Source organism: Octopus bimaculoides, chromosome 19 (genome assembly GCF_046866305.1).
Source record: "Octopus bimaculoides isolate indiv1 chromosome 19, ASM4686630v1, whole genome shotgun sequence".
NCBI lineage: Eukaryota > Metazoa > Mollusca > Cephalopoda > Octopoda > Octopodidae > Octopus > Octopus bimaculoides.
In genome coordinates this window covers 25,420,772-25,446,835 of record NC_142946.1, presented here as the reverse complement: position 1 = coordinate 25,446,835, position 26,064 = coordinate 25,420,772, and the positions used below count along the sequence as shown (strand labels likewise).

General features: G+C 34.1%; 2 protein-coding genes and 1 long non-coding RNA gene across 3 annotated transcripts in view; 2 read left to right on the top strand and 1 right to left on the bottom strand.

Moving 5' to 3' along the window:
- The window catches only part of LOC106877514 (NFX1-type zinc finger-containing protein 1), a 30,678-nt gene extending 21,713 nt beyond the window's left edge, over positions 1-8,965 (top strand). The window contains exons 2-3 of the mRNA XM_089366631.1: positions 1,668-6,782; positions 7,929-8,965. Coding sequence (XP_089222757.1) covers positions 1,673-6,782; positions 7,929-8,110 — 5,292 coding nt within the window. The 5' untranslated portion in view covers positions 1,668-1,672 and the 3' untranslated portion in view covers positions 8,111-8,965. The remainder of the gene's footprint in view (positions 1-1,667; positions 6,783-7,928) is intronic.
- On the bottom strand, positions 4,254-12,392 carry LOC149131791 (uncharacterized). The gene is made up of 2 exons (XR_016245202.1): positions 12,201-12,392; positions 4,254-7,778 (listed from the first exon to the last, which is right to left on the bottom strand). It is a non-coding gene; the product is annotated as an uncharacterized LOC149131791 (long non-coding RNA).
- LOC106877513 (NFX1-type zinc finger-containing protein 1-like) lies at positions 11,356-24,947 on the top strand. The gene is made up of 2 exons (XM_089366632.1): positions 11,356-11,515; positions 20,958-24,947. The coding sequence occupies exon 2, from the start codon at positions 20,963-20,965 to the stop codon at positions 24,635-24,637; it is 3,675 nt and encodes a 1,224-aa protein (XP_089222758.1). The 5' UTR covers positions 11,356-11,515; positions 20,958-20,962; the 3' UTR covers positions 24,638-24,947.
- Positions 24,948-26,064: the final 1,117 nt, after the last annotated feature.

Sequence of the window (26,064 nt, the reverse complement as noted above, 5' to 3'; positions counted from 1 at the left end):
TTCCTCTGCTACTGCATGTAGAGTTAATTTTTGGTCCTGTTCTAATTTTGTTAATATCCAAGAATGTATATTTGTATCTTTGCTTGCAGTTAGCCCTTGAGCAAAAAATAGACATTTGAACATGCCTGGGGTTAATTAATTTAATTTGAATTTTTCACATTCTCTGTTTACAACCCCAGCATAGGTGACAAAATCTTCATCTTTTTTTACCAAATTTAAACACTGCCAATGAGTATTGAACAAGGAACTTCTTTCACTGAAAATTTTTGATGAAATGTTTCATCGAAACAAATCTCACCTAGTTTCTTCGGCAGAATATAATTACAATATTTTCTGTGTTCAGCAGGGGATAACTTTCTTAAAAGTAGTTGCACTTTTTTCTCATCAGTCCAATTGTTACATTTTTCTTTGAAGGTTTCTTCATATCTTTGAAAATATGTAGAGAAAGTAATACCTTCTTTTGGATTATAAACAAACTCTCCAACCAAGTTTACCATGGCATCCAGCGTGGACCACACTGAAGTACTTTCAGACTTCTTCAACATTAATTCCAGCAACTGTTGCTGATGCAGCTGCTGTTGCTGTTGTAACTAACTGCACCTTGCAGGCCAATAAATCCTTCTTGTTAAAGATTTTTTTCTTTGGTTTCATAGCAAAAATTTGGATTGTCCAATGCAAGCTTTGAATATCTTCTTGCTACTTTTATATTCTTACATTGTGGATATATGATTTTAATGAAGTGGGGGTAAAGCAATGTATTCACAGACGTAACTTCCGACTACCAACACGTGAGACTCCAGTGCCTTCTCATTGTCTCAATGAGACACGTTACTCTTTATAAGAGTTCGATGAGTCCACCTTTTAATCAACAGTGTATAATGTGTGTAATGTGAATGAAATGTATGTCAGAAGGATATATCTATGTCTAAAACTTGTTTATATGTGAATGTTTACATTCTGTCCTTGGAAATACAAATCTGTGGAGATGCAATGGCCCAGTAGTTAGGGCAGTGGACTTGCGGTTGTAGGATCGGGGTTTCAATTCCCAGACTGGACGTTGTGAGTGCTTATTGAACAAAAACACCTAAAGCTCCATGATGCTCTGGCAAGGGGTAGTGGTGAACTATGCTGTACTCTTTCACTACAACTTTCTCTCACTCTTTCTTCCTGTTTCTGTTGTACCTGTATTTCAAAGGGCCAGCCTTGTCACACTCTGTGTCACACTGAATCTTCCCGAGAACTATGTTAAGGGTATATGTGTTTGTGGACTGCTCAGCTACTTGCACATTAATTTCCCAAGCAGGCTGTTCTGTTGATCGGATCAACTGGAACCCTCGTTGTCATAATCAACGGAGTGCCACCAATGAAAAACCATTGAGCTACAAAATATGAGGTTTGCTGACATTCTCTGTCAAAAAAGTCTCTGCTAGCTCCTTGCTTTTGATTTGAAAAACAGATAAAGTTAATGACTAGAAGGGCATCTGATATAAAACACTGTCACAGCAATGTGTATTCATTTAACCTATGCTGGAAAGACATGTAAAATGAATGAAGATATGTTGGCATATATAGGATGTTGGTGTTAATTGAATACTATTTGGATAATCTTGACATTTGTAAAATTATTGAAATTGTGTTACCTAATTTTATACATGTCTTTCTTGCAGGAATAATGGACAACTATGGTAAAAGGTCAAAAAGACCTGATAGAAAACAATCAAAAAATACAAATTATAATAGATCAAACCAAAACAGTTCTGGGAAAGATAAAGCAGTACAGTTCCATAAAAGTCAACAATCAAATCCAATTGCTTCTGATGGAAAGCAACATAAAACTGGAAAGTTTAAAACACAACTGAACAATTTTCCTCATTTTAGAAATGATTGTCAGACATCTGCAAGATCCAAAGTGTGTTTCAAACACAGAATATGTTGTTTAAACTTGAAATTATTTCAAGACCTGATTGAAAAGGATGCAAACAGTATTTGTCTAAAGTTAGGATCCTGTGAAGAATGCTTCAAATACTTTCTCAATAAACCAATTGATCTTCACACAACAACATTGTTTTTGAAAGTCTTGAGGCAAAGTTTGAAATCTTTCATACTAAAGGAAATGAACAACAAACATCTATCACTAATGATGTATTCCACATTCTTTGATCATATCAATGATGTAATTATTGCCATAAGAGACATAAATGACAAAGAAAAAGACTTCTTAACTGAAATATTAAATATATTTAAAGTAATTCTAACACTTACTCCCAGCCATTCTACAAAAGTTATGCAAACTGTTGGCATTATAGATATTGCTGTTCAAGATCCTGATTCAGAACTTAATTTGAAAATGAAAGAACTAAAAGATCTTTTACAATCTGTCAGTTCTGAACGTGCACCTAGATCCAGACAGAGCAGAACACATTCTTCAGCTACTATTGTGGATGATTTTAGGAATCTTAAACTGATTCCCACAGTAGGAGAGATTGTTTCAAATAAGAAACCTGTTCTCCATAAAAATATAAAACAAGGTGTTTATGAAAATCTTGAGCATTATCTGGATGTGCAGTTTCGTTTGTTACGAGAGGATTTTGCTGGTCCATTACGTGATGGCTTAGCTTTACTCATCAGCAATGAGAAAATACTAAATGATAAAAAGAATGATGATTTTTATATTTATCATAAGGTATATGTTCTAGATTGGGTAGCAACTAAGAATGGTATTCAATATAAAGTATCATTTGATGTTTCTAAATTCTCAAATATCAATTGGGAACAGAATAAAAGATTTATATATGGGTCACTTCTCTGTTTGTCTGAAGACAATTTCATAACTACTTACTATGCTACTGTTTCTGACAGGAATTCAAAAGATCTACAGCAAGGAATTATTACAGTGAACTTCTTTCCTGACATTAAATTGAATATGCTGTTAAATAAGCAATTTGTTATGGTTGAATCAAAAGCATTTTATGAAGGATATCGACCTATTTTGATGGGTTTAAAGGAAATTCTTTCTCATGATTTACCTTTCAAGGATTATATTTTATATGCTGATAAAAATGTGAAGGCTCCAAAATATTTGACAGCTTCTAGCCCTGTCTTTGATTTATCTTGTCTCACTGATAAATCTAAACTTGTTTATAATTATTCAACCAAAACTGTTAAAGTTCAGGGAACATCTTCAACTGCCATTAAGGTTGATGTTCTAGGTAACAACTGGCCAGAAGCAGTGTCACTGAATTTCAATGATTCTCAGTTAAGTGCATTTTCCAATATTTTATCCAAAGAATTCTCTCTTACACAAGGTCCACCAGGTACAGGAAAGACTTATATTGGCCTTCAGACAGTCAAGGTTCTCTGTAGCAACCATGAAAAATGGTGTGGGAAACCAATGCTGATTGTATGTTACACAAACCATTCTTTGGATCAGTTTCTTGAAGGTATCGATAAGTTTTTAGATGAAGGTATTGTTCGAGTTGGGGGACGAAGCTCTAGTGAAATTCTTAAAAAATATTCTGTACATCAAGTAAAATCAGACAATAAATTTCCAAAGAATAGAGAACTGCAGACAAACAGAGTAGGTGTAAATGTTGAAATGGCTGCACTCGGGCATGAAATTGAAGATAAAACTCTTTGTTTTCAGACTTTAAACCGTAAAATCATTTCCATTGAAATACTTCGGCCATACATGGGTCACTTTTATAATTTGTTGACAGAAAGTTTTCAAAAGAACTTGGTTGAACCATTTGGAAGTAATTATTATATGATGGAGGAATGGTTAGGTTTTCAAAAAGTCACAGTTAAAGAAGAAAATAGTTTTGAAGGAGTAGCTAATGATGATGCAGTTACAGATGACTCTGATGTTGAATTTCTTCAAAATAATCGTATGCTTGATACAGATATTGAAGATATAATTCAAGCAAGATATAAAAGAAATCCTGTCTCTGATGAAACAGAAAAAAGTGATAATTTAAACAATACTGATGGATTTGAAAGAACAGCAAGAGATAAGAAAAAATTGCAGAAGAAACTCAAAATGGAATTAGAATCTAAAGAGATAATGTCTGTTGAAGAAATTGATTCAATCAGTTATATTGATTTGTGGATGATGCCTGTTTCCAAACGTTGGTGCCTTTATCGTTATTGGGTATCTCTCTATTCTTCAAAATTATTAGAAGACATTTTTGAATTAACAACAGAGTACAACATGGCTGCAAAGAGACTGGAAGAGCTGAGATATGAAGAAGACAAAATCATCTTTCAGAATGCTTTAATCATTGGAATGACAACTACAGGTGCTGCTAGATATCGATCAATTCTTCAAGAAATTCAACCGCGAATTATAATTGTAGAGGAAGCAGCAGAAATTCTTGAGGCTCATATTATAACAAGCTTAAATCGCAACTGTGAACAGCTTATTCTTATTGGTGATCACAAACAACTGCAACCATCTACAAATATCTATAAACTTGCAAAACACTACAATTTGGAAATTTCTCTCTTTGAACGTATGTTTAATAATGACATTGAAGTGAAATGCCTTAACTTTCAACATCGCATGCGGCCTGAAATTGCAGAACTCGTTCATCCAATTTATCCAAAGTTAAAAAATCACCATTCAGTGAAACTGTATGACAACATCCATGGAATTAGTAAAAATATATATTTTATTAATCACAATCAGCCAGAAAATGAAGTGAACTTTGGGACAAGTAAACACAATCCATATGAGGCATCATTTATCACTGGACTGTGTTGCTATTTACGAAAACAAGGTTATGAAAGCTCACAAATCACTTTACTGACAACATATTCAGGACAGTTGTTTTCTATAAAGAAATTGGTTAAAAAGGAGCCACTATGTGACGGTGTTAGAGTAACCATTGTTGACAATTATCAAGGAGAAGAAAATGACATAATTTTATTGTCTTTAGTCAGAAGTAATGAGCATAATTCAATTGGATATCTAAAAATTGATAACAGAGTATGTGTTGCATTATCAAGAGCAAAGAAAGGCTTATATGTCATTGGAAATTTTAAGCTTCTTGCTACAAACAGTCCACTATGGGCAGAAATTTTGTTATCATTAGAGGAGAAGAAAATACTTGTTGATGCAATGATATTGAAATGTCAGAATCATCCTGAAACACATGCTCAAGTGGCATCTTTTGAAGACTTTTGTAAGGCACCAGAAGGTGGATGTTTAAAACCATGTGAAGCACGTCTAGATTGTGGACACACTTGTGCATTAATGTGTCATCCTTATGATAAGGAACATACTGATTATATCTGTAAAAAACAATGTGTCAAAACTCTCCCTGTTTGTAATCATCCATGTTTAAGAAGCTGCTCTGAACGTTGTATGCCGTGCATAATGAATGTTACAAAAGTAATACCAAATTGCTCTCACCATCAGGAAATGTTTTGTTCCAAAGATCCTGTCACATTTATTTGCCAGGAGCCATGTCCATTAGAATTTCCTTGTGGTCATAAATGTTTAAATAAATGTGGAGAAAATTGTTTGAGTGAATGTCATCAAATCGTTGAAAACACTTGTCCTTACGGTCATACTTCAAATATAGAGTGCTATCAAAAGGAAAAATGTTTTGCAATTTGTAAAGAACTTCTCGACTGTGGCCATTTTTGTAAGGGATACTGTTTTGAGTGTCATGGAATTCATATTCACAAGCCATGTATGGAAGGATGCGACAGAATTTTAATCTGTGGTCACAAATGTCAAAATAAAGATTGTTCTTCTTGTACACCTTGTGAAAGGCCTTGTGAAAACCGATGTCTACACAATAAATGTAAAAAGAAATGTGGTGAACCTTGTAAGCAGTGCAATGAGCCTTGTCAGTGGGAGTGTATGCATTACAAATGCAGTAAGTTATGTCACGAACCCTGTGATCGTCCAGCATGTAATGCACCTTGCGAAAAATTACTTGACTGTAGTCACCAGTGTGTTGGTGTTTGTGGAGAACAGTGCCCTGAATTGTGCTCAATTTGTAATGAAGATGAGCTTAAAGAAATATTTTTTGGCAATGAAGATGAAAATGGTGCTCGTTTTGTTCAACTTGAAGATTGCAAACACATTTTTGAAGTAACTGGCTTGGATAATTGGATGGAAGTTGATTTGAATAATTCTGAAATTCAACTAAAATTGTGCCCAAAGTGTAAAACTCCAATCAGGCGTAATCATAGATATGGAAATCTTATCAATAAGACCTTACAAGACATTGAAAAAGTAAAAGAAAAACTGAATGCTGATCCTATAGAAGTTTTTACATTAAAATCTTATATAAATTCAAATCCAAATAATATTAGACATTTAAGAAAGTTAGAAAAACATTTCCATATTGGGAGCATAATAAGTAAGGAGCATTTTATCTCTATGAAAACTAAGGCTCAGTATTTAGAAGTTTTGTCTAAACTGAGTACAATAAATATTCAATATTTGGTTGAATGGTTTGTAGATCATAAAGCTAGATTTACTGCTCAAGAGCTGAAGGAAGCAAGTTTAGAAGTGCAACATCTTCAAGTACTTGAGAACATAGAAAATTTGAAGACTGATACACAAGGCATGTCTGATATTTCTAGTTTGTTAAAAGAAGCATCCACTTATTTGGAAGGATTTTATTCAGAAGAAAAGCAATCAAAAATTGAAACAATCCTGAATAAAATAGAAACTTTAAAGCCCAGTTTGAAGATTTCTGAGAAGGAAAGATTTGAAATTGTTCAAGCTTTGCAACTTCCTAAAGGACATTGGTTTAAATGTAAAAATGGTAAGTAAATGTTAAAATAACTTGTTTGCAAATAATTCAGTTTAGTTACGATAGTAAAATCTCATGGAGTTTATCATTACTTCTATTATTTTTGATATAACACATTCTGACACTTTCAATAGTGTGATGTCCTTGTGATTTCCTATTCATGTACCCCTGTCGGAATCCATACAATGCCCACAACATCTAATAACGAGACTACATTATCCAATGTGTCTTTCTCTTTTTTAAGGAAATAAGGAGAAATTTGGTAACTGTATCTAACAAGTTGAGCAACCATATATGTAGTTCTCTCATTTGAAATCATTGTCGTAGTTGATATAAAGTCTTGGTTTTTGCACTCCCATGACATCATAGCTGTTTGAAAAGAGCCGAAATAGCTTCTTATTCTCAACCAGTTTGAAACCACATCTATATGTATTCTTAACACACTTACTCTACCATTTCAAATATCCTTCATCTCTCAATTCCAAACCCACCACTTTATCAATAGTAATCTCTTCTATGTCCAATGAATTGCTTGATTACTGCTTAATTAAGGCAACACATAATGTTCTGCAGTCATCTTATGGTGGGATGGAAGCTGTGAAATTTCAAATGTGTAATAAAATTAGGTTTTAAATGTTTTAGTATTTCCAAAAGCTCAAAAACTAAAAAAGAATCACATGAATACAAACTATTTTTTCATTTCATTAATAGGGTTGAGCAAAAATTACATTAATATTTGAGATGGTGAATGGCATTTGTTATTTTGAAAATCATTGTCTTGCTGAACAATAACACCTCCCCAAGCCTTGTCCTTCAAATTAGCTAACTGGTCAACATTCCGACATTTTTATGCTGAATATTCTTATTGTTGTTTATCCCTAGGATAGCCTTGATCTAGCAAACCAAATTAGATGCTCTCCATCATGAGCATCCCTTCATTATCCACTGACACCACTTTTTTTTTTCAAGGCAGTGGGGTGATATATGAGGGAGATTTGGCTGCTATTCCTGTCAAATAAAGAAGAAGAAAAAAAAATTTCAGAATATCAGCAAACTTAGTGTTTCTTTTACAATTATTAAAATCATTTCATATCTTTACAATTTTCACTAAAGAAACTTCCTCTTATGCTTCTATTAACATTAATAGTTTTGTTTCAGGTCATATTTATGCTATCGGAGACTGTGGAGGTGCTGTAGTGACAAGCACTTGTCCTGAGTGTAAATGCGAGATAGGAGGAACGTCTCATCAGTTATTAGCAAGTAATACATTGGCTAACGAAATGGATGGTGCAGAGTACGCTGCTTGGTCTGATGCTGCTAATTTGAATTTGATTCAGTAAAAAGATTTTGTTCAATAAATACTATTTCTACAAGATCTAATAAAAGTTTATTGAAATATACAGTGTTCTATATGTTTGAAAAATGAAATTGTTATCTATTCAAGTTGTAAGCAAATCTAAACATTCTTTTAATTATTATTTCTTTCATAACAATATATTTGAGCAATTGACCACGCTGCTTTCTCTTTGTATTGTTTTACCTGTAATAACTTAACCACAGTTCAAACCTAACTGAAAATATGCATATAAACTTGTTAAACCAAAACTAACCGTTACTCTAATTTCAATACAAAATATCTATGAACACTTTAACTAACCAAATCCAGTTGCACTTTGGTTGTGAAAATAAAGCGAAAGATAATTTTTTAGAATAAAGAAACCATGAAAGTGCTATAAAATTCTTTACTGAACCACTCTTAAGCCTATGAACTATATATATATATATATATATATATATATATATATATATATATATATATATATATATACCCTAATAATGTAAGAATTGGTTATTTTGTGTCAAAAATATAAAAGCCTTTTTTTGCTTGTTTAAGAAATTTTTAAAAGTAAGAATAATTGATGAGCATAATAAGCAGATAATGCATTTTTCTTGGCTATTTGCTTAATAACTTTGGAAATATTTTGTTATATTCCTTTTTTTAAAATAGCATATATATATAATTTCCATGTATTTTTTTTATAGATTTGCGTTTAAAAAAAAGGAAACATGGTGTTAGATGTAGTTTAACAGTTACATTTACATAAGTACATTTTTTACACTGGAATCCTCTATACTTCCTTTCCTACAAAATTTGCTTGTATATTCAGTTAAAATAAAGAAGAAAATTATCATTATTACTGGCTTGTTTCTTTAATTCCTCAATATTTTTCATTCTAAGCATTTGACAAAGTAAACATGAGAGGGAAAATAGAGATAGAGGAACAGAGAGGGTGAGTGCATAGGTAAGTGCACTGAAGTGTGATATGGTTACACTTGAGGATTGATGTGGACATTGAATATCCAGTTTGGTGAAGAAGGGAAGGAAATATGAGTGGGTCAAAGAGGGGAGAAGATAATAAGGGAAAATAACGGTAATAATGTGAAGTGTCAGGGGATGATAGCATCCTTTACAGAAACTAAGTGCTTTGTACTGCTGTTAGATTTGACAGGATCTCATTTTTGCTGAGATGGACAGGTTATATCTAGCACAGCATATCACCACTCTTTTTGGTACTTTCTCATCTCCTCTCTCAAGCTCAATATTTTGAATTTGATCTTCACTACTTCATTCAAGGTCTCCATTTTCTGCAGGTTCCATCCATGTTTAGCATGATGGCATGGCTACTCTAGTGTTTTATATAAATATAATTGGTTAAGTAAAAACAACACTGGCAAATAAAATTTTTGTTGCATTGATATCAACAATTGGTATTATTTAATTTGAGTATGCAGAATTCAAATATGAAGTTAGTTTTTCTCTGTAAGCTCTAGATTTCTTGCAACTAAGGTTTTTTAAAAATATATTTTCCAAATTTTGAATATTTCCTGAGATATGATATAATCCATCTGATAACTTTCTAGTTATACTATCTTCAAACTAAGTGGAAAAGAACAAATATCTATGCATTGAGATTTTAACTTTATTCATATGTACGAGTTTCTACACCACAATAAGAATTAGGCTATAAAAATAATATTTCTTATTCTGATGCTGAGTAAAATAAATGTTATATGCCATTTTTTTGCCATCTGCTTTTCAGTTGAAAATATATATTATGTACAAATGATAGGTGTACATAGTTGAGAAACTGATTAAGATATAAGATAAAACACAAATAGATCTTATCCAGACAAGAATTTATGCTTGGAGCTCTTGCATTTGTAGACATTCTCAGGGAAATGTTGTTTAATGCTCAGGCAGTAGTCTGCTATCACGTTTTTGTTCCATCACCCTTGATAACACTCTTCCATGGTCCTGTGGTCTTGGTGGAAGCACTCACCTTGTTCATCACTTACATCTCCAAGGTTTTCAAGGAATTGATTGAGGTGACTATGCATACTATTTACAAGAATTTCATAGTCGTCTGCTTTTCTGTTTCCATGAAAATTTTTTATGACTGCTACGAATGACAGCCATGCTGCTTTTTCCTTGTCATTCATTTTTCCTACAAACTCCTTACCCTGTAGAAGCGCATGAATCTGAGCTCTGTTAAACACACTTGCTTTGATCTTTTCAAATGATAACCCAGGAAATGCAGAGACTATATGTGGAAAACATTCACCATCAATATTCAATGCCTTAGTGAATTGCTTTATCAAGCTCAGCTTTATATAGAGTGGTTGGAAAATAATCTTTCCTCAGCTGACAATTAAATCATTCACAATATTAGGCATGCCTACCTCCAGAGTCTCACAAATGGGCCACTTCTGAATCCAGTGTTACTCTTGAGGTCAGCTGTCCCACATGCAGAGATAGCAAGGATACTTTGTGAAACCTTTCAGTTGGCTGAGGCGGAAATTGACCATTTTCAAATCTACACAAATGGTCCAGTTGTGCTCATGGCATTTTAGTTGGCCAATAACCATTTTTATGTCATTGTATTCTTGTTGTAAATGGACTGAGTGACCAACATACACACACATGCATACATACACACATACATAGACATGCATAGGCACATACACACACTAACCCACACACATGCGCACAAACAAACAGAAAGGAATGCAGTGTAAATAACGGAGAGAGTCAACACTATTGAAAAGGTTGCAAGACGCAACGAAAATTTTAGGAAAATAAAAATAAGAAATAAGTGGAAATTTTACCGGTGAGTGTATTAAATTATATGGTACAAAAAGAAAATGACTCTCCCCAGACACAACAAAATATAAAAAGTTCATTTTCGAATTGCAAGAAAACTAGAGCATGGTGAGCAAAACCGATTACAAATTTGAAAGAAGCAATAAAAACATCGCATGCAACTGATATCTAAAAAAAATTGTCCAACGTAATTAACAGGTATTATAAATGAAGGGAAGTAACTCAATAAATATATTTAAAAAAAAAAAGGGATAGAGGACCTAATTTGAACTCGGAATATGAATGCTCAAACAGTTCTGTTAATTCCCTACCCTATAAAACTAAAAAAACAATAACAATCTTGAGTTGCTGGAATTTGTAATTAATGACTGAATCTAATTCCACTCTTGAAATAAGGGAGACGACTTGGAATTCTTGAAAACTAATCTAACGCTGTACACCGTAGTAATTCCGTCAGTGTGCGGCCTTGTACTTCTTAAAATGTATTTTTAGAGGTAAAACGGCAGCCTATGCCATTGGAGATTACTGTCAGAATATCTGAAAACAATAGAAACACATAAACAGATATCACCTAAATAATATGGTAAGTAGACGTTTCATTTGGCCACTGAAGTCACGGAAATTCTTTGCAATTTGCGTTACGTGACCAATTAATTGTTTTGATCTCTGAATGTAATTCTTGCGTAAGTTGCATGGAGTTTTTATGAGTTAAAATAGGAAACTAACAAACGAAACGCATTTTAGAATTTTGAAAATAGAAATGTATATAACATCAACATTAACTATTGGTGACCAAAAATTGTGAAAAGTAAATCTTTTAAACGATCCAAATAAGTGAATTTCGGTGGATCCACATGTGAGAAGTTGGTTCAGAAACTCTGGGACCAGGGATTGAAAGTCTACGCTCAAATACAAAATGAATGAGTGAAAAAAAATGGTTAAATTTAAACGTCGCGTATATTTCTGCAAAGATTTATTTTGATTTCATTTATGTTTCACAAAGAGAACGTAGAAGTTCGACGATTTCGTCAAACGTAGTAAAATAAATTTGCGGAGGTAAAGAATACCTACACCACCCGTTTTCGGCGTAACAAGACTCCTAACCCAAAACACCGGGTCTACGTATTCTTTACTTCCACCAACTGAACAATTACCATATATAATATTTCGTGTGATTAACTCGTCACATAAAAATATAAAAAAAAAATATATATAAATTTAACAGACAAATATTCCTCCGAATACCCAATGGGCAGGGTGCCACTCACCGTGGTTATATTTTCGATGAAAAATATTACTTTCATGTGGTGCTATTAAGTTAGACATGGTCTGGGCCTATACTTGACGAAACCTATCAAAGTTATCTTCACTGGTTGTCCACTAGCATCAAAGCCGCTAATTTTCATGGGATTTTGTTGGAGCCAAACCTAACATATTTTGGTGCATTTAGTTATGTCCCCTTTTTTTACGCAAAAAAACAAAAACAAATTGTAATTAAAAAAGAACTTATTGAGTTATTTCACTTCCCTAGTAAATCGCCAGAAAGTAAAGTTCCCTTTTGTTACTACTACTTAATAGTAGTTGTAGTTAAACTTCCAATAACTTTGAAGATAATATGAAATGGTAAGTTACATCAATAACAATATAAAAGACTTAAAATGTAAACGGAAGATAGTAATTTGTTATAGTAGCGTTGGAATAAAGAAAATTGTCTCGAAGATCAGCAACAAAAACAAAATGAAACTAGATGGGAATCCTTTGCGGCAACGCAGTAGAATATCGTATGGTAAAGGATAGGATATCCTTTGCTGCAATGCAGTAGAATAAGAAAACCAAGCGAAATACTGTGACCAAAAAATATTCGTCGTCTTGAAGAGGTGGAATGTGAGACTAAAACAGTTGCTTGGAAAGCCAATGTATGTGAAAGACTGCTGAACAAGGAAAGTCGCCTGGAACGTGTAAAATAAAGCCAACTGATTTCTGATGGTGGCAACGTGCACTTTGTTTCCATCATTTGCTTGAGTTACACTGGCATCAGTGTGGAGGCTGTACATCCTTTGGACATATTCTGACAGTGTGCAAATCACCCCTTTCACAGTATATGATTGATAAACCGAATATAATTTTTAATCCATTTAAATTATCGCTGTGAAGAGAAGAAAAGTTATTAGCAATTTAACAGTATTACTAATACATGTTTATCCTTGTTGAGTTGGTAGGGTTGTACAGAATGTCACAGACAAAAAAGTCCTGAAATAGGAAGTACTTAGGGAATTGTGTTAGTCACAAGGATGATAATGTTTAGTAGTTCCAATAGAAGTGGGGTGTTGGGAATTTATAATTAGATACAGTGTTCTACCTGGCTGACATTGGATTTACGAAAAATAGTAGAGCAGTGATTCACAACTTGAAGAGGGAAGCAGAAAATATTCATGGATAAGGCAGAAGCATATGAGAGAAAAACCAAAGCTGACATCAGAGAACAAATGGTAAAACAAAATAGTTACTGAATGGGTGGAGTGGTTACAACTGTCCTCTGTCCCACCTTTTGAGGTTGCTGCCTGGATAATGAAAGAAAAAGTATGCTATAGTGCTGGCTAAAAAATCCCAAACATTTTTTGGTTGCATCAGTGTTGCTTGGCATTACTGAGAAAAGTGATATTGCTGGAAAGTACTGAAATCATTCCAATCTCAATGTTAGCATTTGATGAAGAGAAAGTAAAAGATGTATGTAAAATAATAATAAAAATTAAGCAAATATGAAGAACATGATAGAAATTTGGGATTTTCATACATACATGACCATATAAGATAAAACGTAGGGCTATTTTTAATGCTAGACAGCATTAAAAATAATCAGAAATGTAATTTGCATTGTTTATTCAAAAACACAGGCAAAGATGCTTAGTGAAGAATTGTTCTGGAAAAATTAGTTGAAAAATAATTTTTATCAAATTTTTGTGGACTGAGGAAATATTACATTATGTGTTAAGTTTTAAGATTATACAATTTTGTACAGGAATCTCTAGAAAGAACTCACACCATGACAAATTCCAAATCCAGATGCAAGCAGATGTGATCAGCTGAGTGAAGGAATTGTCTTCTTGACAGGTGCTGCATGGAACATTGAAATACAAACAAAGAATAATTCAAAGTGATAATAATATAGACGACTATAACATTGCAGTAGCTCCTCCTCATCAATAGAGAGAATCATGCACATGACACTTAGCATATTTAAAATTTAGATGTCTCATAAATTCAATTTTTTTTTTTTGTGGTTTGCATATTTCCTTTGTAATATGTACACTCCTGCAGGGCTGATGTACAGCTGGATTTCCAACACGTGGCAACTTATGCTCTGGATGAGATGCTGATGATTCCTTCAACTTATTAACTGGGATCATCACAGTCACTGGAATTTATTACTGGAACTGTGTAAGTCAATGTAGTGAAGGCACGTAGCTCAGTGGTTAGAGCATTGGGCTTATAATTGTTAAGTTGTAAGTTCAATTCCTGAACCAGGCTGTGTTGTGTTCTTGAGCAAGACACTTTATTTCACATTGCTCTAGTTCACTCAGCTGTAGAAATGAGCTGCGATGTCAGTGGTGCCAAACTTACTGGTGTTTGCCTTTCCCTTAGACAACATTGGTGGCATAGAGAGAGGAAACTAGTATGCATGGGTGACTGCTGGTCTTCCACAAACAGCCTTTCTTGGACTTGTGCTTTGGAGGTGAACTTTCTAGGTGTAATCCCATAGCCATTCATGACAAAGTGTCTAAGAAGTTTATGTAGCAGTGGTAGTAGATTGTGATTGTTGAACAGATACCAACAGAGTTTATTTTTGTTTATTTTGTCCCATGTGTTCTTGGGTTTCCCTCTTCCACAAATCCCATCATCACTTGTGTATAGTGCTGTCCTCACCCATATGCATTATATGCCCAGACCAGTGCAATCTTTCTTTCACACTACACCTGATTCCTCTTCTGCCCAATTTTTCTATCAACACATTTGTACTTTGTCATCATGCTCATTTATGTTGCAAATTGAATGAAGCATATTAGCTTCATTTCTTTCTAATCTTTGGAAGTCCTTTGCATTCAGGGCCCAATTCTCACTACCATGTAGTATTACTGTTTGTACACAAACATCATACTTATACTCTTTCATTCTCAGAGAGAAAGTTTTAATTACCCACAGTAATAAAAGATTTGTAAAACATTTTCCCAGCATGTTCTTATTCTAGCAACTATACTTACAGAACATCCTTCTCTGTTGCTAATTAAGTCACCTAGGAAATAGATAGGACACTTGAGAAAGTCTATTTTCCATGAGGTCTTATTGCTTATTACTTCTGAGCATCTGCTGCATGTGAACTCTACATTCTCTCTTAACCTGCTTGTGATACCCCTGCATCTCTTGTATGTCCATGGTTTGCATTGGGTATGCCATGCCAAAGCTTTTCTTTTTCTATGTAATGAAGAAGGCCATTTCCCTGATGGAAACAGATATGTCTGTTTTCTTAGTTACTAAAGCTTTCGTTTTTGCTAAGTTAACTTTGAGGCCCTTTCATTTCAGGTTTTACTTCCATACTTGGAACTTCTTTTTTAATTCTACTAAGATTCAGCTATATTAACAAGGTCATCAGCATAAAGGAGTTCCATGGGTAGTAACTGGTTTCGTACTCCTCTGTTATGGCCTGGAGGACTAATGATGAATAGGAAGGGACTGATTAGCCAGTGAGAATGTTAAAAAAATAAAAATAAATTTTTTTTTAACAAGCTCACTGGCTAATCATGACCCCAGTGACTTTTTTCTATATATCGCTTGTGGGTGGATGAGTTGCTGCTATCTCTAGCGGTTGCGTGTCCATTATCGATGAGACTAAGGAAGGTTGAAATTACATGATTTGGTGGTCTCAGTACTGAAGGGATTTATCTCCCTACTAGCATTTTGCACCAAAAGCCAATATGAGAGTTTCTTTCATGGTAACTAGCACAGCATAGTTCTAATGGAATATCCATGTTTAAGTGGGGACAAATATTACCTCTCGGTAATATTAGCCTCTGTTGCTAATATATATATTTTTAACAAATGATAACACTGTATATACTCATAGATAAGTCACAATGTTTTATTCATATAAAGTTACCTAAAAAAAATAGAAAAAGTTACTGGCATCTTAGCTACAGAACCTTACTCCAGGTTTGAAATACAAATGATTGAATATATGCCACTATGCAGTCTGTATGAGTATTGGCATTGTAAACAAAGTTGTTGTCATGTACAGAAACAAATAAAACTGCTTATGGAAAATTCGAATTTGGTTCAAGAGCAAAGGTGTTTTATGATGTGGCACATATACTGCTCATAATTGTCTTAACCTTTCATATTTATACACAGTTTTGTTGGCAGAAATGCTAAAAAAATTCATGCTATTTTTGATAGAGAAGGATGATGTAAAAAAAGCAGCCATGAACATTTGAAAGCAAATGAGTTATGAGCTTTGTTTCTGAGTTGTGTATTATTGAATATGATTATGAGTGTGGAAATTAGTGTTGAAGGAGTATTTTATGTGTAACATATAATCAAGGTATTTGTGGAAGCAAAAAGAACTTTCAAGAAAATGCTAAAACAAGATGCGCTAAACTATCTCAATGTGGGAAGTCTGAGAAAGATATATGAGTGCATGTAAATTATGTAGGAATAGATTTGTTACTTGTATAACTATGAGAACAAAAGCTAATAGATAGCTCACAACTATTGATGGATAGCTTACTGCTATCTATGAATACAAGTAAATATAGTATTGCTCAAAATTTCCACATGTAAATGTGATTCATGAACAGAAATTGGCTAGCAAATTGGTAGTGATAACTAACTCATGAAGCCATTGCATGAATTTTATAAATACAATTTTTAATAAAGTTCATTTAAAATCAGTTTATAAGTGTTTATTTCATTGTAACAAAGTCTCATGGATTTAATGAAAGTATCTAAATGAATGCATTTGATAATAAAACTTTTTACATTTTGCATTACGTCTTGTCCTGTGCTGAAAGTTGCTGGCAGTAATTCCACATTTTTGCCAGTTAAGTTTCTAGGCCACTTTTAATTGTTAAAATTTAATTCATAAAACACTTTTCAATATGTTTTCTGTTTTGTTTAGTATGCTTGAATTTTCTTGATATATTTGAGACAGCAATTATAATAAACACTTCATCTTAGAAAGGTCAGTATATATCATACACCAGGGATATTTTTTACCTTGGATTTCATAGCCCAAAATTTGTGGTGGACATTACATATGGGTTCATATTAAACCAGAATAAATATGGTAAATTGCTATGTATTAATTTCTGATGCCTGAATAACATTTACTTAGAAGGTGTGTTTCTTGTAATTTGCTCTTAGACTTGAAATCAATTCTTATGTGCAATTCAGGACTTGAGATAAATCCAATGTAGAATAATAGGCTTGAAATCAGAATAGAATCACTTCTATACAACTCTATAGTCAACTGCACTGAAGCAAATCATTACATATATGAAAGAAACAATATTGTATTATATATTATGAGATTTATACATAAATGATTTAATATTTGTGGATTGGAACTGATAGGGCAAAAATTTAAAGAGTTAATTTATTTCTATTTGTAAAAGCTCAATTACATAATTAGCAGATAACAGGTAACAAGATAAATAACTTAAAAACTCAAAAATAGAGTTAACATAAATTAAAAATTTGGAGAAATCTTTGTTCACAAGGATATAATTACACTTGCTTTCTGTGCGAAGTTGTTGCATAAGGAGAACAAATATGATAGGGAAAGCCTGTTTTCATCAGAGCTACACCTTTTCCGGTGTATGTTGGTACCAAGCACCCATTACCTCATATCCATATTTCTGGCATAGCAGCCAGTGAAGATTTTGGGCTACCTTGTGTCTGTGCTTGTACTCTTTCTGTGCAAAACTTTCACAAGCACTAACAATGTAAGTCACACTTTTGACCCTCTTCCCACACATCTTGCAGAGGTTCATTGCACTTATGGATAAACAAATACACTGCAACAGTAGAATAACAATAGAATCAAAGCAAATGACAGTAACCACACATAACGTAACAACAGTCTTTTAAGAACCAACAATCCAACACGCTAACTCGAACTGTTTACCAAATCCACTCACAAGGCTTTGCTTGACCTGAGGCTATAGTAGAAGACACTTGTCCAAGGTGCTACACAGTGTGACTGAACCCGGAACCATGTGCTTGGGAAAGAAGCTTCTTACCACACAGCTGCATCATCATCATCATCATTTAACATCTGTTGTCCATGTTGGACAAACCGTGGTGTCAATGTGAAGACAGACCATCCATAGGTCGGACAGTTTGACTGGAACAAAAACCAAAGTCTTAGTAAGTAGGAAAGTAGACAAATCACATATCCCTTCAGGTAGATGGGCTTGCTTGAACTGTAGGAAAGGCATAGGTAGAAACTGCATAAGATGTACCCACTGTTAGCTATGGACACATAAAAGGTGCAGCAAATATCAGAGGAAGGTTAACAGGGAAACTAGTTTTTGTGTGTGGAAGGTGAAGAGGTACAATAAACACTAAAAATATACAGAAAATAGACTCCATCAAATGCCAGTGGGTGGGTGGAAGCTAGAAGTAGCTGATAGCTTTTATTATCTAGGTGACCAAGTCAGTAGAGGAGGTGGATGTTCTGAGAGAATAGCTGCTAGAATAAGAATAGGCTGGACAAAGTTCAAAGAGCTCCTACCTCTGTAGGTAACAAAGGGTCTCTTCCTTAGAATGAAAGGCAGATTGTATGATACCTGTGTGCAAACAGCTATGCTGCACGGTAGTGAAACATGATCTGTGACTGCCAAGGACATGTGTAGGCTTGAAAGAAATGAAGCTAGTATGCTTCGCTGGGAGTGCAATGTCAGTGTGCATATACAACAGAGTGTAAGCATCTTGGGAGAAAAGTTGGGCATAAAAAGCATCAGATGTGGTGTGCAAGGGAGATGACTGTGTTAGTATATTCGTGATGTAGATGAATGTTGACAGCTGTTTGAAGAGGTGCTGATCTCTAACAGTGGAGGGAAGCTGTGGAAGAGGGAGACCCAGGAAGACGTGGGACGAGGTGGTGAAACATGATCTTCAAATGTTGGGCCTCACTGAGGCAATGACTAAGTGACCGAGGCCTTGGCAAATCAAGTGAAATCATGGTTATGGCCATTGTTGGTGTCATGTAACTGGCACCTGTACCAGTGGCATGTAAAAAGCACCATTTGTGCGTTGGGCCTCACAGAGGTAATGTGGCTGATGGTGGTATCACGTACAAAGTGCCTTTTGAGCATTGGGCCTTACAGAGGTAATGACAGATGACCAAGATCTTTGGCAGTATGTTGTGCTTGAGAAGATCCAACAAACCAAGTGAAATCATAGTCATGGCAGATACAGCTGTTACTTAACTGGCACCTGTGCTGGTGATATGTAAAAGCACCCATTACAATCTGGTTGGCGTTAGGAAGGGCATTCAGCTATAGAAACCTTGCCAAATCAGACTGGAATCTGGTGCAACCCGTCAGCTTACCAACCCTGTTTATATGTGTATATATATATATATATATATAAAACAAAGAATACAGTATCATAGATCCATTTAACTGATCTTAACAAATGGTTTTGCATAGAATATTAGATAATCAGATTATCTAAACCACACTCATCAGAGTGGCAGGTATGGAAAAAAATAGCTATTGCAGTCTGTTATTGGAAGTGAGTAAGTGTCATATTTGGTTTGTGGGTGCCATAAAAAATGATGAAATGAAGCTGGGGAAGATAGTCAATAGATGGTATTCCATCAAGAGTTATATCCCTTTTCAAGAAAAACAAAAGAAACACTGAGTAGGGATTGCCAACAGAGTGGGATTTAGGTACCAGTTGTTAGGGGTTGGTATGTGTGTCAAGGGGTTCAAGTATGCATCTGAATCTTTAACTCAGACTATAAATATACATGTATATCACAAAATTTTGTAGTTTTCATTTACCAAATATCACTTGCAAGACATTGGTCAGTCCACAGTTGTGGTAGAAGACACTTGCCCAAAGTGCAATATAGCAGAAAAGAACCTGAAACCCTATGGTTGTGAAGAGAACTTCTTAAAAATAAGCCATACCTGCTCGTTATTATTGCAATTATAAGGGAAGTGGATTGGTAGAATCATTTTACTGTTGGAAGAAATACCTTATGCTGTTTCATCTAGCTCTTTATGTTCAAATCTTGCCTAGGGCAATTTTAACTTGCATCCTTTTTTAGGTTGATGAAATATGAATAGCAGCCAAGTACTGAGGTTCATTTAATTAACTAAGCCCCCACCATCGAATTTCAGACTTTGTGCCCAAAGATTTGAGGCCAGAATTGGTAGACCCATTAGAGCATTGGATAAAATTCCTTGCAGAATTTGTTCTGGCTCTTAGCATTCTGAGTTAAAATTCTACCAAGTTCAGCTGTGCCTTTCATTGTTTTAAGGTTGATAAAATAAAGGACTTGTCATGTACTAGGGTTGAGGATATTAACTGATCCTCTTCTTGAAAATATCAGGCTTTGTGCCTATGTTAGAAACAGTTATTAAGGGTAGAGGATTAGAAACAGTTATTAAGAGTGGTGGATTGGCAGGTCCATTACAATGTTGAGTTTTTGTTTTGGTTCTTTACATTCTGGGTCCAAATCCTGCTAAGGTCAACTTTGTCTTTTGTGCTTTTAGATCAATAAATTAAAGGTATCAGTCAAGTACTAGGATCTGTAGTATCAACTAACCCCTTCTTCCAAATTTCAGGTTCTGTGTCTTTACAAGGAGTTATTGTCACTCATCTTTTTGGGGTTAAGGAAATAGAGTACCAATGGGTCAATGATATTCATTAATCCTCTCCTCTCAAAATTGTTGGCCTTGTGCCTAAATCAGAAACTTTTATTATTGTTATTACTCATATAATAATTTATGTTATTTCAGGAATAATGGACAACTACAATAAAGAATCCAAAACATTACCGGAAAAAACCCCAGATGTGATTTATAAGAAATTAGCAACAGACACAAAATATGACGGAGTTAAATTGAATCAAAATAAATTTCAGAAAGATAATTCAGAACAATCTGATAAAAACCAACAGTCAAAATCAGTGTCTTCTGATGGAAAGAAATATAAAGCTAAAAAGTCTAAAATAAAATGGAAAAGTCTTGAACTTGATTTTCAAAATGATCCTTGGACAAGAACTCATGAATGTTCCAAACACAGAATATGTTGTTTAAACTTGAAATTATTTCAAGACCTGATTGAGAAGGATGCAAACAGTATTTGTCTAAAGTTAGGATCCTGTGAAGAATGCTTCAAATACTTTCTCAATAAACCAATTGATCTTCACACAACAACATTGTTTTTGAAAGTCTTGAGGCAAAGTTTGAAATCTTTCATACTAAAGGAAATGAACAACAAACATCTATCACTAATGATGTATTCCACATTCTTTGATCATATCAATGATGTAATTATTGCCATAAGAGACATAAATGACAAAGAAAAAGACTTCTTAACTGAAATATTAAATATATTTAAAGTAATTCTAACACTTACTCCCAGCCATTATGTAAAAGTCATGCAAACTGTTGGCATTATAGATATTGCTGTTCAAGATCCTGATTCAGAACTTAATTTGAAAATGAAAGAAATACAAAATCTTTTACAATTTATCACTTCTGAACATGCACCTAGTTCCAGGCAGAGCAGAACAGATTCTCCAGCTACTATTGTGGATGATTTTAGGAATCTTAAACTGATTCCCACAGTAGGAGAGATTATTTCAAATAAGAAACCTGTTCTCCATAAAAATATAAAACAAGGTGTTTATGAAAATCTTGAGCATTATCTGGATGTGCAGTTTCGTTTGTTACGAGAGGATTTTGCTGGTCCATTACGTGATGGCTTAGCTTTACTCATCAGCAATGAGAAAATACTAAATGATAAAAAGAATGATGATTTTTATATTTATCATAAGGTATATGTTCTAGATTGGGTAGCAACTAAGAATGGTATTCAATATAAAGTATCATTTGATGTTTCTAAATTCTCAAATATCAATTGGGAACAGAATAAAAGATTTATATATGGGTCACTTCTCTGTTTGTCTGAAGACAATTTCATAACTACTTACTATGCTACTGTTTCTGACAGGAATTCAAAAGATCTACAGCAAGGAATTATTACAGTGAACTTCTTTCCTGACATTAAATTGAATATGCTGTTAAATAAGCAATTTGTTATGGTTGAATCAAAGGCATTTTATGAAGGATATCGACCTATTTTGATGGGTTTAAAGGAAATTCTTTCTCATGATTTACCTTTCAAGGATTATATTTTATATGCTGATAAAAATGTGAAGGCTCCAAAATATTTGACAGCTTCTAGCCCTGTCTTTGATTTATCTTGTCTCACTGATAAATCCAAACTTGTTTATGATTATTCAACCAAAACTGTTAAAGTTCAGGGAACATCTTCAACTGCCATTAAGGTTGATGTTCTAGGTAACAACTGGCCAGAAGCAGTGTCACTGAATTTCAATGATTCTCAGTTAAGTGCATTTTCCAATATTTTATCCAAAGAATTCTCTCTTACACAAGGTCCACCAGGTACAGGAAAGACTTATATTGGCCTTCAGACAGTCAAGGTTCTCTGTAGCAACCATGAAAAATGGTGTGGGAAACCAATGCTGATTGTATGTTACACAAACCATTCTTTGGATCAGTTTCTTGAAGGTATCGATAAGTTTTTAGATGGAGGTATTGTTCGAGTTGGGGGACGAAGCTCTAGTGAAATTCTTGAAAAATATTCTCTGCACCAAATGAAATTAGAATTTTCATGGCAAAATCATTTTGCTCTGAATATAAACAAACAAAATGTTGAAGAGGAAATAAAAGAACTTAAAAGCAATATTGATGGAAAAACTGACCAGTTCCAGGAAACAAAATATAAAATTATTTCTGTTGATATTCTTGGACAATATATGGGTCACTTTTATGACTTGTTAATAGAAGGTTTTCAAGATAATTTTGGTAAACTGAATGGAAGTAAATATTGTATTATAGAAGAATGGTTAGGTTTTGGAGATGTCACAGTTAATGAAGAAAATAGTTTCAAAAGCATAGCTAATTGCGATGAAATTATTGATGACCCTGGTGTTGAATTTCTTCAAAATAATCGTATGCTTGATACAGATATTGAAGATTTAAGTCAAGCAAGTTGTAAAAGAAATCCTGTCTCTGATGAAACAGAAAAAAGTAATAATTTAAACAATAAAGATGGATTTGAAAGAAAAGCAAGAGAAAAAGAAAAATTGCAAAAGAGACTCAAAGTGGAATTAGAATCTAAAGAGGTAATGTCTGTTGAAGAAATTGATTCAATCAGTTATATTGATTTGTGGATAATGCCTGTTTCCAAACGTTGGTGCCTTTATCGTTATTGGGTGTCTCTCTATTCTTCAAAATTATTAGAAGACATTTTTGAATTAACAACAGAGTACAACATGGCTGCAAAGAGATTGGAAGAGCTGAGATATGAAGAAGACAAAATCATCTTTCAGAATTCTTTAATCATCGGAATGACAACTACAGGTGCTGCTAGATATCGAGCAATTCTTCAAGAAATCCAACCGCGAATTATAATTGTAGAGGAAGCAGCAGAAATTCTTGAGGCTCATATTATAACAAGCTTAAATCGCAACTGTGAACAGCTTATTCTTATTGGTGATCACAAACAACTGCAACCATCTACAAATGTCTATAAACTTGCAAAACACTACAATTTGGAAATTTCTCTCTTTGAACGTATGTTTAATAATGACATTGAAGTAAAATGCCTTAACTTTCAACATCGCATGCGGCCTGAAATTGCAGAACTCGTTCATCCAATTTATCCAGAGTTAAAAAATCACCATTCAGTGAAACTGTATGACAACATCCATGGAATTAGTAAAAATATATATTTTATTAATCACAATCAGCCAGAAAATGAAGTGAACTTTGGGACAAGTAAACACAATCCATATGAGGCATCATTTATCACTGGATTGTATTACTATTTACGAAAACAAGGTTATGAAAGCTCACAAATCACTTTACTGACAACATATTCAGGACAGTTGTTTTCTATAAAGAAATTGGTTAAAAAGGAGCCACTATGTGATGGTGTCAGAGTAACCATTGTTGACAATTATCAAGGAGAAGAAAATGACATAATTTTATTGTCTTTAGTCAGAAGTAATGAGCATAATTCAATTGGATATCTAAAAATTGATAACAGAGTATGTGTTGCATTATCAAGAGCAAAGAAAGGCTTATATGTCATTGGAAATTTTAAGCTTCTTGCTACAAACAGTCCACTATGGGCAGAAATTTTGTTATCATTAGAGGAGAAGAAAATACTTGTTGATGCAATGATATTGAAATGTCAGAATCATCCTGAAACACATGCTCAAGTGGCATCTTTTGAAGACTTTTGTAAGGCACCAGAAGGTGGATGTTTAAAACCATGTGAAGCACGTCTAGATTGTGGACACACTTGTGCATTAATGTGTCATCCTTATGATAAGGAACACAAAGGTCATCAGTTTTGTGAATGTAAGTCAAACATTAGGTAGTGAAAATTTGTCTATAACAACCATATTAATTTGTAAACAAATATGCACAAAACTTGTGATATAATGAAAGAGTTAAATAGATATTTATGTATCTTTTTACTAAAAGAATATTAATGTTGCAGTGAACATAAAATATAAATGCTTTGATAAAAACACATTGCTTTTTGTGTTTCATATATGTTATTGTTATTTTAAAAAAATTGTATATAAAAATTTTTCAAGAAACTGGACTGGTTATTTGAATTCTTACAGATCTATCTCATTCATTTCAACATGGTAACTTAAAATTAAAACTTGAAATATACTAATATTACTTGTATTCTTTTTCCTCTCTTGTTTTCAGTTCATTTGCTATTGTGACTGACCTGAAAGTATTGTATGTACTCTGACATGTATCTTATTTTACTTTGCCCATTTCAAACCTTGCTTTATAGTTTCCTCTGTTACAGTTCTCTGGTATTCTTGCCACAAGGTCATGTTTGTTTGGTGTATGTTTCAGTTTCATGTACTCAAATTGACTTGACACTTGTCTGGAAAATCTTGACTTAAGTTTTTGTTGACAGTTCCTTAGAGTCTCACATGTTTAGTAGCTAGAGTGCTACTGTCATGTTGCATACATTGGTGTCTCTACTTCACTGGTTACTAATGATACTAAGTGGGTGAAAGTATTAATATTTTTTGTGTTTCCTCTTGTAGCATGATTTGGTCAGTAGCAGCAGTTGCATAGATTTGAGGATTTTAGTTTTTCATCTCTAGATATTGAAACCAACTTGTACATAAGCAACTGTCACATTTGTTTTGATTGCTGGTTATGAGCTGTAGCACCAGATCATTTGTAAGTCCCATTAACTTGTTTTCTGAGTGCTCAGTTGATCCTGTTTCCCTTCTTTGTATAGATTTTTAATAGTATTGGTTAAACTTGGCAGATGTGATGTTGGACATATTCTCAAAAAGTCTCCTTGATATTTTATTCTATTCGGTAATCATCATCATCATCATCATCGTTTAACATCCGCTTTCCATGCTAGCATGGGTTGGACGATTTGACTGAGGACTGGTGAAACCGGATGGCAACACCAGGCTCCAATCTAATTTGGCAGAGTTTCTACAGCTGGATGCCCTTCCTAACGCCAACCACTCAGAGAGTGTAGTGGGTGCTTTTACGTGTCACCCGCACGAGAACGGCCACGCTCGAAATGGTGTCTTTTATGTGCCACCCGCACAAGCCAGTCCAGGGGCACTGGCAACGATCTCACTCGAAAATCCTACGGGAGCCAGTCAGGTGGTACTGGCAACGGCCACGCTCAAAATGGTGCATCTCATGTGCCACCCGCACAAGAGCCAGTCCAGGGGCACTGGCAACGATCTTACTTGGCTTGCCGGGTCTTCTCACGCACAGCACATTTCCAAAGGTCTCGGTCAGTAGT

Excerpts from the sequence above, each read along its gene's own strand:
- LOC106877513 (XM_089366632.1), top strand. The coding sequence starts at position 20,963 with ATGGACAACTACAATAAAGAATCCAAAACATTACCGGAAAAAACCCCA.